General features: G+C 38.5%; 1 protein-coding gene across 10 annotated transcripts in view; it reads left to right on the top strand.

The window, feature by feature from the left end:
* The window catches only part of LOC133551265 (unconventional myosin-XVIIIa-like), a 206,025-nt gene that overhangs the window by 82,597 nt on the left and 104,426 nt on the right, over window positions 1-19,002 (top strand). For all 10 annotated transcript variants that reach the window (XM_061897792.1, XM_061897784.1, XM_061897783.1 and 7 more), the window contains 4 exons: window positions 8,835-8,921; window positions 16,314-16,452; window positions 17,280-17,439; window positions 17,515-17,701. In XM_061897792.1, coding sequence (XP_061753776.1) covers window positions 8,835-8,921; window positions 16,314-16,452; window positions 17,280-17,439; window positions 17,515-17,701 — 573 coding nt within the window. The remainder of the gene's footprint in view (window positions 1-8,834; window positions 8,922-16,313; window positions 16,453-17,279; window positions 17,440-17,514; window positions 17,702-19,002) is intronic.

Below are 19,002 nucleotides of genomic sequence, written 5' to 3' on the forward strand. Positions count from 1 at the left end.
AAAATAAAAAAAATTAAAAATTTTCCAACTCAGTCTGAATTGAACTACTCAAATTGCGTGTTGTTGGCCCATCTTTGGCAATTTCATTACGCATCTTGTATAGGTCGCCTACGCCAGAGATGACTCATTTGAGTACGGTAACAGGACTGGATGTTGGGATGTACATTGTTCACATTCTAACCGAAACTAGTACCAAATGAGTACTTTAAAAAGCAATGCCACTTCTTAAATGGTGCCTAAACTGTTTCCTAAACAATGGAAAACATGCACATATATGTAAAAAAAAAAGTGCTACAAAAACGTTTTTATTATTTTGAAATTTTGGGTTGAACAGATAATTCATTAACATAATAAATAAAAAAAAAATATATTTTTTTCAAAAATGCGTAATACTTTCAAAAATGCATAATACAATCAACAACAAATTATCAAGCAATACACAACATAGAGAATGTGCTAAAAGTGACTCTTGTAATATTGATGCTCATAATTCCGGGGGTTCATGAATGCAGCTTCACTCACTGTAACTGTCATTGGTGCATAATGTGGAAGAGCTTAGCGCTGCCGTACTAGCAGTGTTATGAGGGCTGCTGTTAGCGTGTTAAGGTCAGTAATGAGTTTAAAAAGAGCAAACGTGAAATATAGCAACATGGCATTTTTTGCTTGTAGCATGTTGAGTCAACAATACACACGTACAACGATTCAACTGAAAAAAATGGTTTGAATATAAACAAATAACATTAAATTCTGTGACAGGACTTTGCTAAATAAATGATTTGGCACACATGCTTATTAATGAATTGGCGGGCCACGTTAAATGATTTGGCGGGCCAGATCTGGCCTCCGTGCTTTGAGTTTGACACGTGTGTTGGGGTAACAGGACTGAGTCAATACACAGAAACTGGTTCAAGTGCAATTTTGGACTTAATTGTCGTTGTTTCCTATAGAACATAAACTTTAAGTGCAGTTGAGATAAAGAGTACCACAAATAAATAAAAATAACCCCAAATTTGTTGAAATGTTGCTTTCTAAGTTTAAATTTAAAAAGCAGGGTCAAGCAGCAAATGCTATTTTTCCAATGCTCAATGTAATTTAAATGAACATTTTCAAGTTTTTTTGTTTTTTTAAATATGCAATCTGATCAATGTGCAGGACACTTATACACTCCTGTTATTTTATTATGCATACAGTATATACCTGTAATTTTTTTCTTTCTTGGGAGCGTGAATGGCAACCATTCGGTGGAGAGGTCCAGCAATTCTGTTTGACTCCAGTTTTGTTGGTGGCAGCAGTACACTTTACAAAGTGAACATCAGCTGCCATACGGAGTACATTTTATTTCCCCACAGCTCCATCTGCTAGATATAGTGGGTAACTACCCCACATGGCCCCTAATCAGCATAGAAAGCATACAATGCATGTGCTGGTACATTCATCAGCACCAACGCCAGATATCGTTATTTTAAACAGTGATGTCATCAAACAACCATTCACATCAATGGACAGTTTAAATGCATCCAGGAAACAATAATTTTTTTGAACTGTGGGACGAAACGGGAGAACCAGGAATAAACCCATGCAAGCAAAAGTATCACTCCAGAAGTCAGAGTTGAGGTTCAAACCTTAAACCACCTGGGTGTATAGCAGATGCGCTAACCACATGGTCTAATGTGCTGCCCCATCGGCATTCACATTGCTGTTTTTTATTCATAAGTAGCATAGTGTTTCTACTACAAACCCTGTTTCCATATGAGTTGGTAAATTGTGTTAGATGTTAATATAAACGGAATACAATGATTTGCAAATCATTTTCAACCCATATTCAATTGAATGCACTACAAAGACAAGATATTTGATGTTCAAACTCATAAACTTTATTTTTTTTTTTGCAAATAATAATTAACTTAGAATTTCATGGCTGCAACACGTGCCAAAGTAGTTGGGAAAGGGAATGTTCACCACTGTGTTACATCACCTTTTCTTTTAACAACACTCACTAAACATTTGGGAACTGAGGAAACTAATTGTTGAAGCTTTGGAAGTGTAATTCTTTCCCATTCTTGTTTTATGTAGAGCTTCAGTCGTTCAACTCTCAGGGGTCTCCGCTGTCGTATTTTACGTTTCATAATGCGCCACACATTTTTGATGGGAGACAGGTCTGGACTGCAGGCGGGCCAGGAAAGTACCCACACTCTTTTTTTTACGAAGCCACGCTGTTGTAACACATGCTGAATGTGGCTTGGCATTGTCTTGCTGAAATAAGCAGGGGGGTCCATGAAAAAGACGGCGCGTAGATGGCAGCAAATGTTGTTCCAAAACCTGTATGTACCTTTCAGCATTAATGGTGCCTTCACAGATGTGTAAGTTACCCATGCCTTGGGCATTAATTCACCCCCATACCATCACAGATGCTGGCTTTTGAACTTTGCATCGATAACAGTTTGGATGGTTCGCTTCCCCTTTGGTACGGATGACACAATGTCGAATATTTCCAAAAACAATTTGAAATGTGGACTCGTCGCACCACAGAACACTTTTCCACTTTGCATCAGTCCATCTTAGATGATCTCGGGCCCAGAGAAGCCGGCGGCGTTTGTGGATGTTGTTGATAAATGGCTTTTGCTTTGCATAGTAGAGCTTTAACTTGCACTTACAGATGTAGCGACAAACTGTATTTAGTGACAGTGGTTTTCTGAAGTGTTCCTGAGCCCATGTGGTGATATCCTTTAGAGATTGATGTCGTTTTTTCATACAGTGCCGTCTGAGGGATCGAAGGTCACGGTCATTCAATGTTGGTTTCCGGCCATGCCGCTTACGTGGAGTGATTTCTCCAGATTCTCTGAACCTTTTGATGATATTATGGACCGTAGATGTTGGAATCCCTAAATTTCTTGCAATTGCACTTTGAGAAACGTTGTTCTTAAACTGTTTGACTATTTGCTCACGCAGTTGTGGACAAAGGGGTGTACCTCGCCCCATCCTTTTTTGTGAAAGACTGAGCATTTTTTGGACCTGTTCCCTATTAGCCTGCACACTTGTGGAATGTTCCAAATAAGTGTTTGATGAGCATTCCTCAACTTCATCAATATTTATTGCCACCTTTCCCAACTTCTTTGTCATGTGTTGCTGCCATCAAATTATAAAGTTAATGATTATTTGCAAAAAAAAAAAAATGTTTATCAGTCTGAACATCAAATATATTGTTTTTGTAGCATATTTAACTGAATATGGGTTGAAAATGATTTGCAAATCATTGTATTCCGTTTATATTTACATCTAACACAATTTCCCAACTCATATGGAAACGGGGTTTGTATGTTTTCCCCCGGTAACTATGTAAAAGGTTGATTTAATGTTGTTATATTCCAACTTACAAATGGTTTCATTTCAACACACAACATACTTAACTACAAATCATTACTGTGATGTAGTTAAGTATGTGTGAATTCTCTTTTGTGAATATATTTCAGACTATTAGAAGCCGTACACGCGTCATAGAGAACTGGGTCAAATTCCTTTTTAAACCTTCTTCCGTATCAATAATTGCAGTGACAGGCAGGTTTTAACTGCAATGGACTTTGTACTTAAAGAATTAAAAGCTACCGTGCAACACAGCTGCTTGAATAGTCTTTATATTTCCCCGGCATATTGCTTTGCCGCGGTACAGAAAGAAAATCATTTAGGCTACATCTCACACACAGTCAAGTTGAACACTGGCATCTGTCATGCTCGCACGATTAGCCCCGCAAACATTTTTCACGTATTTCCAGTGCAGCCTGTGAGCTGCATGTTGTTTTTTTTGCTCTACTGAAGGTAATTCATCATTATTTGACTCCACATGATCCTTGAGAGGTTAGCATCTGCAACATGAAATGCATCCTTAGCATTTATTTCCTTAATCCAGCAATAAAGACATTTTAGAAATTGCAATACTTTGTAGCTTTTCAAAATGTATACTGTGGCGTTTACACTAACTGGTAAAATTATATAATTAAACCGACAACAAAAGATAGTAAGGCACGGTTGATCGACACACTCAGAAAATTATTAATTCAACAATATGTGTATTATGCTAATGAAATGTGTTTCTTATATTTTGGTTCTTAATGAGCGGGGCCCCTGGGCCCCAACAAATAGATGGATGGATGAGCAGGAAAAAATATAAGAAACAGCTTTCTACATAAAAGTCTATTGCTGCATTAATATGATTTAGATCAACATTTCCCGATTTTCCAATTGAAATAAAAATATAGTTAGCTTACAAGGTAGCTGAATTGTTGGATACCAAAGCAGATTAACAATTAATATGTTGGAGAGCTTTAGCCAGCAAGAGAGGGTCAGAGGCACTTTAATTTTGATGGTGGACAAGACTCAGTGTTTCAATCAATCATTAAAAGTTGATTTATAGAGCCCTTAAACACAAGTGACTCTTTATTCAGCCGAGCATGAGCCAATCAGGTCCTTGAAAACATGCTTGAAGATGAGGTTGGCACATGGTTAAATGAACAGGGGTCATTAAACAGAACATGGACTCAACATACGGTGCAAGCAAATGTAACACACCACTTAGCACAACAAGAACACAATATTTCAGCCACTGTGGACAAAATGGTGCCAAAGGGCGTGCGGGGAGTCTGTAATCATGCCCAGCGACGCTACACAATAATGAATAAGGGTGTCGTTATGAAACTGTTTCGCTTCCTATATGAAATCCAGACACTTTTGTTAGTGGATACTTTCTAATACTGCCTTGTAGACTTGGTTCATCCATCCATCCATCCATCCATCCATTTTCTACCGCTTGTCCCTCCCGGCGTTGTGTAAGTAATATGAAACTAAATTACACCTGTTTTAATTTCCCCTCAGGGATTAATAAAGTATGTCTGATTCTGATTATTTTATTATTTTATATTGCATTATTGTTCAATTAAGGACACCTAATATGTACTACTGTCTAGTAGAGATGTAATGGTATCAAAATCTGCCATTACATTTTTATCACGGTATAAAGCCGACGGTATGATATTATTGTGGTATATGTTAAAAAAAAAGGCAAAAAAATGTCATAGTGTGTAAAATTAAGTTGAGATTTTTTAGGATAAACACTCAAACTTGATGCTTAAATGATCCCATCTTATTATTATTACAATATATTTTGAAATATACTTTCAGTTAAGTGTCTTAAAACTGACAATATAAACGTTCAGTTTATCAAATGTAAAACAATAATGTTAATTTTAGTCTTTTACTTTTTAACTTTAGAGAAACAGTGTCCTCTGTAGTGGACATCTTAATCACTTTAGAAAATGCTGATTCTCAGAAAAGTTAACTAACAATTTAACTTTTAATAATGTAAATACCTCACAAATTGATGCTTGGCCTCGCTGGCATCAAATATATTTGCTTCTCATATTACTTGTGTTGCCCGCAGTGCAGTGTCACCAAACTTTTTTTTTGTTCGTGGTGCTGCCTGCTGCATTTCCTACTCTAAAGATGGATAACAATTCCATTTAAGTCGAGAGTTGATTCAATGCAATTGAAAAAAATGTGGGTTAAAACATCACAACTTCAGACTGGCTTCATGTGTCGTCTTGAAAACACTCGGACGAAGCCAGTGAGTTTGCCTTGCAGTACGCAGGCCAAAGAGGTTGTGTTTTCACCAGGGTTTGTTTGGATGTCTGTTAGTAACATAACTCAACAGGTTATGGATATATTTTCATGAAAACTTTAGTTAAAAAGTTAAATGGTAAATGGGTTTTACTTTTATAGCGCTTTTTTACCCCTTTTTAAGGAGCCCAAAGCGCTTTGACAGTATTTCCACATTCACCCATTCACACACACATTCACACACTGATGGCGGGAGCTGCCATGCAAAGGCGCTCACCAGGACCCATCAGGAGCAAGGGTGAAGTGTCTTGCCCAAGAACACAACGGACGTGACAAGGATGGTAGAAGGTGGGGATTGAACCAATAACCCTCTGATTGCTGGCACAGCCACTCTACCAACTTCGCCACCCCTCTTAAAGTACCACTGATAGTCACACATGCACTAGGTGTGGTGAAATTACTCTCTGCATTTGACCCATCCCCTTGTTCCACCCCTGGGAGGTGAGTGAACAGTGAGCAGCAGCGGTGGCCGCGCTCAGGAATCATTTTGGTGATTTAACCCCCAATTCCAACCCTTGATGCTGAGTGCCAAGCAGGGAGGTAATGAGTCCCATTTTTGTTGTCTTTGGTATGACTCGGCCGGGGTTTGTACTCACGACCTATTGATCTCCAGGACATGTCTGAAAAAAACAATCCTTTCTTTCTCCTTTACAACCTCCCGCACATGGACCCTGGACACTCACCCCATCCAGGGAATTATGGGGGATGTAGTTTACTTCCAGACCGGCAAATTCTGAAGTGCCAGCAAAAAACTAGACTGACCAAGTTTTCATTTTATACGGTCACACATCACGGTATTATTGTAATGATTTTGATACCGAAAAACAGCAGTATGTATTTATTTATAATACCCTCACACCCCTAATGTGTGCTTAGGTGTTGTGTAGATGCTAGCTCCTTTTGTGAGTGACTTCACTGAAATACAAGAATGACCAAATACCAACTGTGTGGGCTTATTAAATGTTAATTGGCTGTCCAGTTTTGCAAGAGTAAATGCGTTGAAGGATAGCTTGTATCGGAGCTTGTATCAAAGATTTTAGATGCAAGCTGATATCATCTGATACTTGGTTCTTGGATATAATTATCCGATCTGGAAACCCTAAAAATGTAAGTTTAATAACAGAAAGCACACATAAAATATTCTACAAGACTAATCAAAAATATAATACAAGTTAAAAGTACAAAGGTCATTGTGACTTAACCAATGTAGGTCAGGACAGAGGTGCTTTGACCTATGAATTTAATGACAAAAATGGTGTACCTATTTTTTAAGAAGCCATGATGATGAATGCAATTGAAGTAGGGCTTAGAAAGGCATGCTTGTCAGACATCAGGCAGGTGTCTCAGCCCCCAGGAACATGAAACAGAGACACTGGAAAGATCGTTTGGTGAAACAGGCTGATGAAAATTATGATGCAATAGTAGTCATCTGAGATTGGGGACATTTTAAAAAGGACACTCCTATTATCGCCCAAACGGTAGATCATATCACAATATGATCATTAAATTAAGTTTTTAGATAACTTAATTACCAGTACTGACAGCATGTAAGTTTTGGCTTTTAAATGTTTTGACATTCATTGCGAAAGTGACACGTAACATTCATTTTAGGAGTCACAAGGGGGCCATGTGTCCAAGGAGAATTGGATACAATTTTTTTCCCTGATAGTCTATTCTATTCAGCACTGTAAAAGTAGAGAATCTATCATGGATTTTCTGAAGATCATAGGCTGCAGCCATAATAGTAACAATGCCCCTGCATCGTTCCTGCGATGGAATGAAGAACCATTTTGCATAAAGTATGCATTAACTGCTTATAAATTTTGATTACAAATGTATTGTTGTCAGTCTTCTCTTGATTAAACTAATTTGAATAGAGGCAAACCATGTTTTAATAGATCAACAAAAAACCCTATTAACTTGTGCCTATGGATATTCTCAATTATTCAGGTCATTGTATTGTCAGGGCATTGAATCGATCACAACTGAACTGTTCCGATTTCCCCTTACCTGCATTGTTAGCCTCTTTGTACTAGCAGTTTTCCACTATCTAAAACACACAGAAAAGAAAGATGTTTGTCTTGTTTCACATAAGATTTGTGAATGTTTGACAAAGTTCCCAAAAAAATTCTGTTTTTCTTTAAATACAGCATGGGTTCATTTCAGACAGTATTAATCAATAGGTTATTGGTTTTCATTGTTCTCTGTTTGAATAATTTCACTTGATCCAGCATTTTTGAACATTCCCCACTATATGTTAAATCTAATGTTCTATGGTTCTTGCTAATGTCATATCGGCTATATTGTATATCGGCATCGTCAAATACTAATAGTTCCAATGCCGGTATCATAATAGAAGTTACAAAGTTGTTTTAGGACATCTAATTTTAAAACCAATATATATAACCGTTTGTTAAGAAATAGGCTTGTTATTCTGTCCAAATATGACCAAAGTATTTTCTTTGCAGTACAGTAGTTTCTTAGTTTTCATACACCTCCGTTTTCATATGGTGCGTTTCAAGACGAAAACTTTCACTGAAAGTTTGTCTCGTTTTTTATACGTTGTCTTAGTTTTATTAAAATAAAACACACATTGGTGACTAAATATACTCTATATGTTATTTTTAATTGAGTATTGCTGCAAAATAAAACTTTCAAATTGTGAGGGCCAGCACTTGGATAAAGGTGTGGTTAAAAGGGAACACCATTTCTTTGGGTGAATTTTGCCCATCATCCACAATGCCTATGTGAGACAAGAAAACACATGTATTTTTATTTTCTGCATATTCCAAATTGTGAAAAAACTGCTATCAAGAGGCTGTTCATAATGCAGGTACAATTGATATTTGAGTGGGACCCTGTAGTGGAAAAGTTGGGCCCCAAGGTAAAAAAAGTTTAAGAACCCCTGCTGTATATGACAAATCACACACAACAGAAGCAACTTGCATGTATTGAGGGCAAAGTGGAATGCTGTAAAATAATACTGAAGTATAAAACTGAAAGACTATCACACTTGATTATTACATCAACACAATTCTTCAATACATATCGATACTGTACATTTGCCACATTCACCTTAGAAGTGGTCCATATTTTGATGCAGTGATATATGTATTAAGGAAAGATACAATTAATTTCTGATGTAATTTTTATCTGTCTTTCTCCAGGAGAACATTGAGATTGCCCTTGATGACTCTGAGGCTAACACATCTTTGTCTGTGGCAGTGGTGGATCAAGTGTCAAGCCAAGCACTTGTAAGTTCAAAACTAAAACATGCATTATCTTCTATAGCACTTTTTTTTAAGTTCATGCATTGCACCGGTTCATACTGTGTTTCTGAATGCTTGTCATAAACTCCAAGGAGTCTTTGCTCACCTTTCAAGGTCCACCATCACTTGGTATTCATTCGGCACAGCCTTAATTCAGAAATAAATATCTTCTCTCTGCATCAGAAGATTTCTTTATGTAGCTTTCAAATACTGAAAGGGCTTTTTTGGCAGAGGCTTTGGAGAAAAGGTAGAAGCAGGGAGCAAAAAAATAAAGGTTAGCACGTCAACTTCAAAAGAAGAAGAATCAATGTTTGGCCTTTGCAGCCTGTGATCTGCACCATGGAAACCAATATCGCAATATTTTAGTGAGTCTTAGATCATGTTGGTATTATTCCAGTGTGTTACATTGAGTACACAAATAATGAAGCACAAATGAAAAAAAAAAAATACATATTTGTCCTCTCATCCACACGCAAATTAATTTTTGTTGCCCTTTTTGGTTTGTGTCATAGTAATGTGTGGCACTATCTCATGTTTTTAAACCTTGTTAAACAGAAAATGAGCATTGAAAATATTGTCTGACATTTCATGTAGCAGTAGACGTGCATCTGTACATCTTCTAACACGCATGGACGATTATGAATGTATTACTATTGTTTCTTGGGCTGTGTGTGCGCTGCCTTTTAAGGTTTTATACACAGCATTGCACATCTAATATCTAATTATATTGCTTAGGGCTGACACAATTGATCTATTAAATAAATCACCTAGATAGAAACACGCTTCGATTTATATTCTGTTGGTTCGATTAAAGGCCTACTGAAATGAGATTTTCTTATTTAAACGGGGATAGCAGGTCCATTCTATGTGTCGTAGTTGATCATTTCGCGATATTGCCATATTTTTGCTGAAAGGATTTAGTAAAGAACATCGACGATAAAGTTCGCAACTTTAGGTTGCTAATAAAAAAGCCTTGCCTTTACCCGAAGTAGCAGATGATGTGTCAATGATGTGGGCTCCTCACATCCTCACATTGTTTATAATGTGAGCCACCAGCAGCAAAAGCTATTCGGACCGAGAAAGCGACAATTTCCCCATTAATTTGAGCGAGGATGAAAGATTCTTGGATGAGGAAATTTAGAGTGAAGGCCTATGAAAAAAAGAAGAAAAAAAAGTAAAAAAAGTAAAAAAAGTCGAGGACAAGTGAGAGCGATTCAAATGTTTTCAGACACAATTACCAGGATAATTTTTGGAAATCCCTTATCTGCCTATTGTGCTGCTGGTGTTTTAGTGAGTTAAAGAGTCCCTTAAAGTCAGAGTGGTGTTGCCACGGGTGTTTTGACGCCAGAGTCTCAGAGAGAAGTCACGGCAGCTGCAGGAGGACGCTGGCTCCGCTGATCTCCGGTAAGAGGCAACTTATTTCCACAATTTTCTCACTGAAAACTGCTGGTTGACATGTAGTCGTGATCCATGTTCGCTTGACCGCTCTGATCCATAGTAAAGCTTCACCTCCGGGAATTTTAAACAAAGAAACACCTTGTGTTTGTGTGGCTAAAGGCTAAAAGCTTCCCACCTACATATTTCTACTTTGATTTCTCCAATATTAATTGAACAAATTGCAAAAGATTCAGCAACACAGATGTCCAAATACTGTGTAATTGCGCGATGAAAAGAGACTACTTTTAGCCGGAAGTGGTGCTGGGCTTATATGTCCCCTCCAAGCAATAACGTCACAAACACGCGTCACCATCTCGTAATCATTCCGCGACATTTTCAACAGGAAACTTCCCGGGAAATTTTAAATTGTAATTTAGTTAAATAAACCGGCCGTATTGGCATGTGTTGCAATGTTAATATTTCATCATTGATATATAAACTATCAGACTCTGTGGTCGGTAGTAGTGGGTTTCAGTAGGCCTTTAAGGAGGTATCAAATCCAGACTTCATCGAATGTCCAGAACCTTTAGTAGGCAAACGTGTTAAAAGTGTAATTTTAATATTGATGATGTGCTTTTAATAAAAAAAAAAAAAAAGAAAGAAAAACGTTATGGAAATCGGGAAAATGATTGTTTATTTCAACTATTTTCCCTATAACACACATTGTGGCTATAAACTTTGTTTTATTTGATTACTCAGTTAATTAAACAAACTAATCAAGAAATTACACGATTACTAACAAAATGGGAAGCTGTCGCCTTCATTTTGAAGAACTGATGTGTTACTGTAGCTTCAGAATTCAGATTGGACAAAATAATTGGATAAAAGCCAGTGAATGTGAACATGAGTTTTTTTTTTTTCCTAATGTGTGGGAAATATTTACGGACATGACCTAAGGTTGTCACATTGGTGCGATTTCACCAATATGAAAAAAAAAAAAAGAGTAATGATTTTAAAAAAGTACTGCTATTAATATTTGTCAGTTGAACTAATTGATAAAGGTTTTTTCTGAATGATTCTAATTATTTTTAACATTCTTGTAAGTAAAATACAGGACAGAAACCCAAGATTAAGCTATGTGAGCTGAGCCTACCCTTTGACTGCACAATCCCTCATAAACTGGGTTGATTGGCATGTGCCCGTTTCCATTTGTCACAATGTCTCATGTAATATTTACAGAAACAGTTATTGTACACCATTACTTTCTGCAGCCTGTATATTTAATGTCCTTAATGAAGATTTAAGATCAGTTTAGCTAAATCTTGAATTTTCGATCCATGAATCAAACCAATAAACTGCAGAGATACGTCATATGACGAGGTGCGAAGTACTCTGGTTCAACAGGTAGGGGGGGATGTACGGTGCTTGTCGATGGTCTTTTACTACAGAGAGGCAAAGCAACTCTAAGACTTTTACCAAACTAAAATAAATTAGGGAGGAGTTTTACAACAAAGTATCCGAAGACATAGATAACCGCATGGGCTCTTTTTAAAAATGAAAGTCAGACCATAAATGGTTTTTAATTTTATACAATGAAAAAGGCATTAAGAAGTTTATAAAAACACAATATTACCTTCAAGTAAACTACTATACATTTAATATTAGAAGCCTCTATTTTTCTTTCTATGCTTTGGACCCTGCAGCTTATAAAACCGTGCGGCTAATTGATGTATTTTTTCCTGCTAACAGCCATAATGTTTTTGTTAAAAAAATAGTTATCGTTTACAAGCAGTGACACTGAATAGAATTGTTATCCTTTGTGTTATGGCGCCATCTTTTGGACAAGTTTGCTTACTGCAGGTGCCGCGGGCTGAATGTTTACGGTATTTCAGTAAGTGCTTTAAACCGGAAGTACAAGTGCAGCTAATGAATGAAATAACAACATTTTTCTTCAAAAATTTTGTGGGTATGTATTGGTGCGCTCTATGGTCCAGAAAATACAATATTATTTTCTGTGTCTCTGTTATTCCCTGTAATAACATTGATTGAAGAACAATCTAGAAAGTAAAATATCAATTAAAAAACTGGGCCTCTTTTATTACTATTTTGCCATTCGCAAACATTCTATGCTTTGACAAAAAAAGACATGTAAAATATATATTTTTTGGATGTATTCTTTCATGTTCATATTTTATCACAATCCAATGCAAGTTGTCACCTGTCTCTTCCAGACCGATACCTTGTGTTGCAGTCAGTGTAGTGTGCACTGCTGATAAGGACGCCACTTTCAGATAGCTGTTGAAACCCAGTTTGGTTTTGCGGGTTCGTTTTCTCGGAGGCTACCAGGAAGCATTCAGGCCGGAGACACGTTTGACAGAGCAGGTTACCGGAACGTGAAGATCATTATCTCTGCAGCTCATCCACAACCAAAAAAGTGACTTAGGCAGAGTTTTGTTTTCTTCTGTGCCTGTTGCTTTGTTTATCCTGGTTGACTGTCAACTTTGGAAAAAAAACTATGCAGGAAATTTAGAAGACATGTTGTGGAAATATTCATAGTGACACAAAATCAACTTATTAAATTGTGGTGTAGTGCTGTTTTCACCTTTATATAACATTGCAGAAAATAGTATTTTTGACAATTTCGGGGGCAGGAGAAGGAGGCGTATTTACATTGTATGTATTATGTTCATTGAAGATAGGTTGAGATTAGTTGTCATAAAGCATGGGTGTCAAACTCTGGCCCGTGGGCCAAATTTGGCCCGCCGTGTAATTTCATTTGGCCCTTCAGGCAATATCAAATTAACATTAGACCTGGCCCGCCGGTATTATACAGTGGCTGTGCCGTTGTAACACCCCATTCACCGCTAATATTCATACTTGCCAACCCTCCCGATTTTCCCGGGAGACTTCCGAAGTTCAGTGCCCCTCCTGAAAATCTCCCTGGGCAACCATTCTCCCGAATATCTCCCGATTTCCACCCGGACAACAATATTGGGGGCCGTGCCTTAAAGGCACTGCCTTTAACGTTCTCTAAAACCTGTCGTTACGGCCGCTTATTCTCCATACAAACAGCTTCATAATGTAAGCGGCTTATACACACTCATAAGTGAATGCAACGCATACTTGGTCAACAGCCATACAGGTGACACTTGAGGGTGGCCATATAAACAACTTTAACACTGTTACAAATATGTGCCACACTGTGAACCCACACCAAACAAGAATGACAAACACATTTCGGGAGAACATCCGTACCGTAACACAAAAGAACAAATACCCAGAACCCCTAGCAGCTCTAACTCTTCCGGGACACTACAATACACGCTACCACCTAAAAGATTTTGTTCAACCTTGGCCCGCGGCTTTGTTCAGTTTTAAATTTTGGCCCACACTGTATTTGAGTTTGACACCCCTGTCATAAAGTAAAACTATACTGCTGAAATATTGTGCTACTCTTAAAATACTACTGTAATACGGTCATCGTTTAAACCAAGACACAAAATAATTTGTGGTTGCAAAGCGGGGTAGGGTGACGTCATCGTCTTATTTGCACGATTGGCAATGATGCTTGTGCATGTAATCTTTATGAAAAAGCCATAATGATTATGATTAGAAATACAAATTAGCACTGGCTGTAAAAAGAGGTACAATTCATGCTTTTATGTTGGTCTTAGTAATGTCGGGGGAGAGCATCCCATAAAAAAAGGTAGGAAAGGTATACCAGGGGCCAGTGGGAGAGGGGAAAAAGAGCTCCCAAACTAGCCCCTCTCAAGTTGATCACAATTTCACCTTGTAGAGCGGAAAACTTCTTTGAGATTGTCTCCAATTCGCTATTCAATTCAGAGATCACTAAAGTCTGAGTGCCCACAGCTCAGCCCATTCCATCCATTGCGACTGGCAGCCATTGGAGCTCCTTAGAAGACTGCCATCATCTTACGAATTTGTCGATAAAACAGAGCGATGCTCAGTCCAATCAGCAGATGACCTGTTATTACAATTCCAAATAGATAGAAATGTTCCACGCCATTATGGAAAGCACTGTCAGGCACATGATACACCAATTTTCCCTACAGGTTCTCATGTATCTGGCAGGAAACGTCCCGTCAGTTCAGGCAGGTTCTTCCAAACCTGAGCTTTTTACCGAGAACATTTTGTCAGTTGAGTCGAGAGACCAGTTTATCAATTCCATGTTTAGATTTTTGAAGAACAGTGCAAAAGAGAGGCTCTTCAACTTCTCTCGACGAGACTAGAGAAACAGAGCAGCAGAGAAACGTTAAGGGAGGGAAATTACCACATTATTATGCCAAATTCTGTTGTGTTGCCCCGTGGGATGCAATAAACAATGTAACAAAGTTTTCCAAAATAAATCAACTCAGGTTATGGAAAAAAATGCCAACATGGCACTGCCATATTTATTATTGAAGTCACAAAGTGCATTTTTTTAAACATGCCTCAAAACAGCAGCTTGGAATTTGGGACATGAGAAAGTTGAGGTGGGCGGGATTGGAGGGGAGGCGGGGTAGAGGTGAGGGAGGGTAGGGGTGTGTATATTGTAGCGTATCGGAAATCTCAGTGCTGCAAGGGATTCTGGGTATTTGTTCTGTTGTGTTTATGTTGTGCTATGGTGCGGATGTTCTCCCGAAATGTGTTTGTCATTCTTGTTTGGTGTGGGTTCACAGTGTGGCGCATATTTGTAATAGTGTTAAAGTTGTTTATACGGCCACCCTCAGTGTGATCTGTATGGCTGTTGATCAAGTGTGCCTTGCATTAACTTGTGAATGTGAAAAAACGTTGATATTATGTGACTGGGCCAGCATTCAAAGGCAGTGCCTTTAAGGTTTATTGCTGCTCTGCACCTCTCCCTACGTCCGTGTACACAGCTGCGTTTTAAAAAGTCATGAATTCTATTTTTTTGAAACCGATACTGATAATTATGAAACCGATACGATCATTTCCGATATTACATTTTAAAGCATTTATCGGCCGATAATATCGGCAGTCCGATATTATCGGACATCCCTAATTTTGATCACTTAATTGCATGTTTTTTTGTCACCCTTCTCCATGATTACTTCAAAACTGATAAATTGTACATTATGGGCAAAAAATAAATGCAGTATAAAAGAATCCCCAATTCCGGACTTCCCTGCTCTTCCATTGGCACCACAGCCTGTGTCTCCTCATGGTCCTTTAGCATTTCCTCAAGCATTTTGAATCCATCAATAGAAGAGAATGCAAAATAGAATACCAGCAGCAGTTTTTTAATTTTTTGAGCGTGGGGTCTACTCTTCTTTCTGCCTTTCAGTCTTTCTCACCTTCAGGGTGCTCCCAATTTTCGGGATTGCATTCAATTTGAGTCTTTTAATTTTTTTTGTCCAAACTGACTAAAAGCTGTCTTCTTCGAAGTCAGAATCATTAAAACTATCACTGCAAATTTCACTCCTTCTTCTTGTTATGACCCATTTTGGGCGTGTCAATTAGACTGGAGAGGTCCGTACTTTCCTCATATTCCCATCATTTGGAAATGTATAAAGGTTGACCCCTTTTTTAGTTGTATTGTTACAACCTCCAACAATGCATCTGGCAGATATATAAAATAATTTACTTCAAATTCTGCATGAAAATATTTTGATTTGAGATGGAGACCCTACCAAAACACATACTACACAATATGAAATGACTTACAGTCTTCTGTTTGTGACTCCAGCAGACTGATGCAGGCCCGTCCACATTTTGGAGCTTAAAAAGTGGGCAGTCCGAAATGTGCAAAACCCGTTTGAGAAAAGCCTAAAATCACTACTGTCTATTTTGAGGGGGGATTTTAGCTGTAGACATATTTTTTAGGTCCACAACTATAAATAATTAGCGCCCTTTAAGGCATATTTATCATCATTTCCTGGTAGCCATTGTGTCTTTCATTAGATCGCATCCTTCTGTATCGCTGAACGGGAACTCAGAGGCTTTGTTATAAAGAATTGTTTGTTGTGTCATGTTGGACAGGTGCGTAGCGGACGAACAGATGAGGCTCGGGGGCTCCTGTGGCTGATGGAGGAGGAGGTCCTGCAGCCTGGGGCATCAGAGGAAACCCTGCTGGGACGACTTTTTAGCTACTACGGTCCAGCTGAAGGCGAGACTAAAGGTAAAGGTCTTCACAGAAATAACAACAGACAAAACACAACCATTACTATCAACAATTAATAGTTCTTCTGAAATAGATATAGCTGATCCAATACAGAAAAAACAATATTTTTTTCTGTCATCTTTGCGTAAAAACAGAAAAAAACAAAAACACTTCTCTGAGAAAATGATAAGAAGATGGAATGGCATTATTATTATTGCAATGGTATAGCCCTTTATTGCATGATTTTAAAATATTAAATAAGGTAACTAAAATATCAGCAACACCTCTCAGAATGATGCACTGTATTTCCATATCACAGTAATAGCATCTCACATTTGGTTCTTGGTGCTGGTGTACCTAATGTAGTGCCCAACACGTTTACATTTTACCTTCATTCATTACCGCTTCTTGCTTTATTACACTACACAATTTTACAAACAGCAGGAACCAATCATTAATGGACTTCACAAAGCTCCGGAGTGAACAGATTGAGCCATTGAAGTCCTTGCTTCTTTATTGTTGTTCTACCTTAGTTGCCATGGTTACAGCCCATGCAGAGTGGTCCCCCAGGAGCACTCAAAGCAACTGCAGGCAAAGTGTGATTTTCCTGTCAAACACAACCTGGCAAAGCATCTCATTTCTGCCCTTTATTTAAAGGCATATTTGAGGTTTTTCTCCTGAGTTCATCGCTCTTTTCGCCTTAAGTCGCATTGCTGTATTATTTATTGGACAGTTTAATGGATTTTGGCATCAAAACTACATAAGTTAGGCCCAAAGACTTAAAATATTAAGATTCAGATTTTCTCTCCTTATGTGCAGTACAAAACTTAGTTCATCTCCATCAGGTCATACTTTCCTCCTGAAGAGTGAAAAAGATAATCACTTCCTGCTGGGCCACAGTCACGGTACTGACTGGGTGGAATATGACGCCAGAGGATGGCTGAACTACGCCAAGCAACATCCCGCCTTGAACAATGCTGCCGGCCTACTGCAAGACTCCCAGAAGTAAGCACGAGCCATCTTTTGTCATGTATTTTTGCTGAAATACCAGGTGGATGTAAATTAATGTACACCATGCAGGAAGATCATCAGCTCTTTGTTCATGAGCAGAGGAGGTGGAGCCACCGTTTTGCCGGGCTCCATTGCAGGTCTTGAGGGCGTCTCCCAGCTTTCTTTGCGACGGGCTTCAAGCATGAGGAAGAGCTTCACTTCAGGCGTGGCTGCTATCAAAAAGAAGTCTGTGTGCATTCAAATAAAGCTTCAAGTGGTGAGGCGTTAATATCACTATTTTACATGTCACACTAGACACTTACATAGTTATGCATTTAATTATCTGATGGCGGTACTGAGTACTGCATCCTCAATCGGGAAATATCCTGCTTTGCTGGGTTTGCCGTAAAATAAAATGAAACATATCAGATCTTCTGTAATGCCTCTCATGTGGGACATTTTGTAGGATTTCATTTCAAAACAGTCTCACATGAGGGGGTTCTTCACACCTGAAGCGCGGCAAAGACTTCAAATAATCCAAAAGTCGGCATGCTTGCCCATGTGTGACTGCATGGGTGTGCATACTAAAAACATTTAATTTGACTAATGCCATTGTTCCACTTGTAAGTAGGGATGGGTATTGATTTCGGTATTTTCAAAGTCACCGACCAAATTCTGTCAGTACTAGGTTTTAAAACCCTAGTACCGGGTATTGATTCATGGAAAATCAAACATCCATCCATCCATCCATTTTCTACCGCTTATTCCCTTTCGGGGTCGCGGGGGGCGCTGGCGCCTATCTCAGCTACAATCGGGCAGAAGGCGGGGTACACCCTAGACAAGTCGCCACCTCATCGCAGGGCCAACACAGATAGACGGACAATATTCACACTCAAACAGCGATACCAAATTTCTGTAACTTTATTTCACGTGACGTCACGTCCGGTTACAGCACTTAGCAGCACTCATAGCGGAGTCCTTTGTACTGCCTCTAGATAATGTTGCAATTTTCCATGCCAAAAAGCAAGTATGTCCTAAACAAACATAAAGTAAGGCTCCACTTTTCAAGATGTGTTAGCTAAATGCTAATTTACCAAACATGCAATTGATTAGCATTAGCAATTTTACACCTCTGAATTCGGTAATATAAATGACATCTAAGATGCACGTTACAATCAAACCGCTGACGTGTAAACGCTACATCACAGTATAAACACGTTTAAGGCGCAACAAAAGACTAGATTCAGCTTAATGGCAAAGACTACCCTGACTTGGCAACATACCATAGCCCAGGCCGGTGAGGGGCTTTAGACCAAGTAAAGACAGTACGGCCAGACAATCTCTAAATGATTGGTCAAAAGCCCCCTCGTGACTACAGGGCGTCATGTTTGGGACCAACTCTGAAACCGAGTTGTCCATATTCTCTCTATATATGGCTCTGCTGTAGCCTAACACTACTGCCCTCTAAAATTTTGGAATTGCAACTGCATGCAAAGTCTAATATGCTGTATAATACTTGCAAATGCTAATCATGATTATAATAAAAACAAGATGTAACAACTGGACAGTACAGTTATC

The sequence above is a fragment of the Nerophis ophidion genome, linkage group LG04 (assembly GCF_033978795.1).
Source record: "Nerophis ophidion isolate RoL-2023_Sa linkage group LG04, RoL_Noph_v1.0, whole genome shotgun sequence".
Classification (NCBI taxonomy): Eukaryota; Metazoa; Chordata; class Actinopteri; order Syngnathiformes; family Syngnathidae; genus Nerophis; species Nerophis ophidion.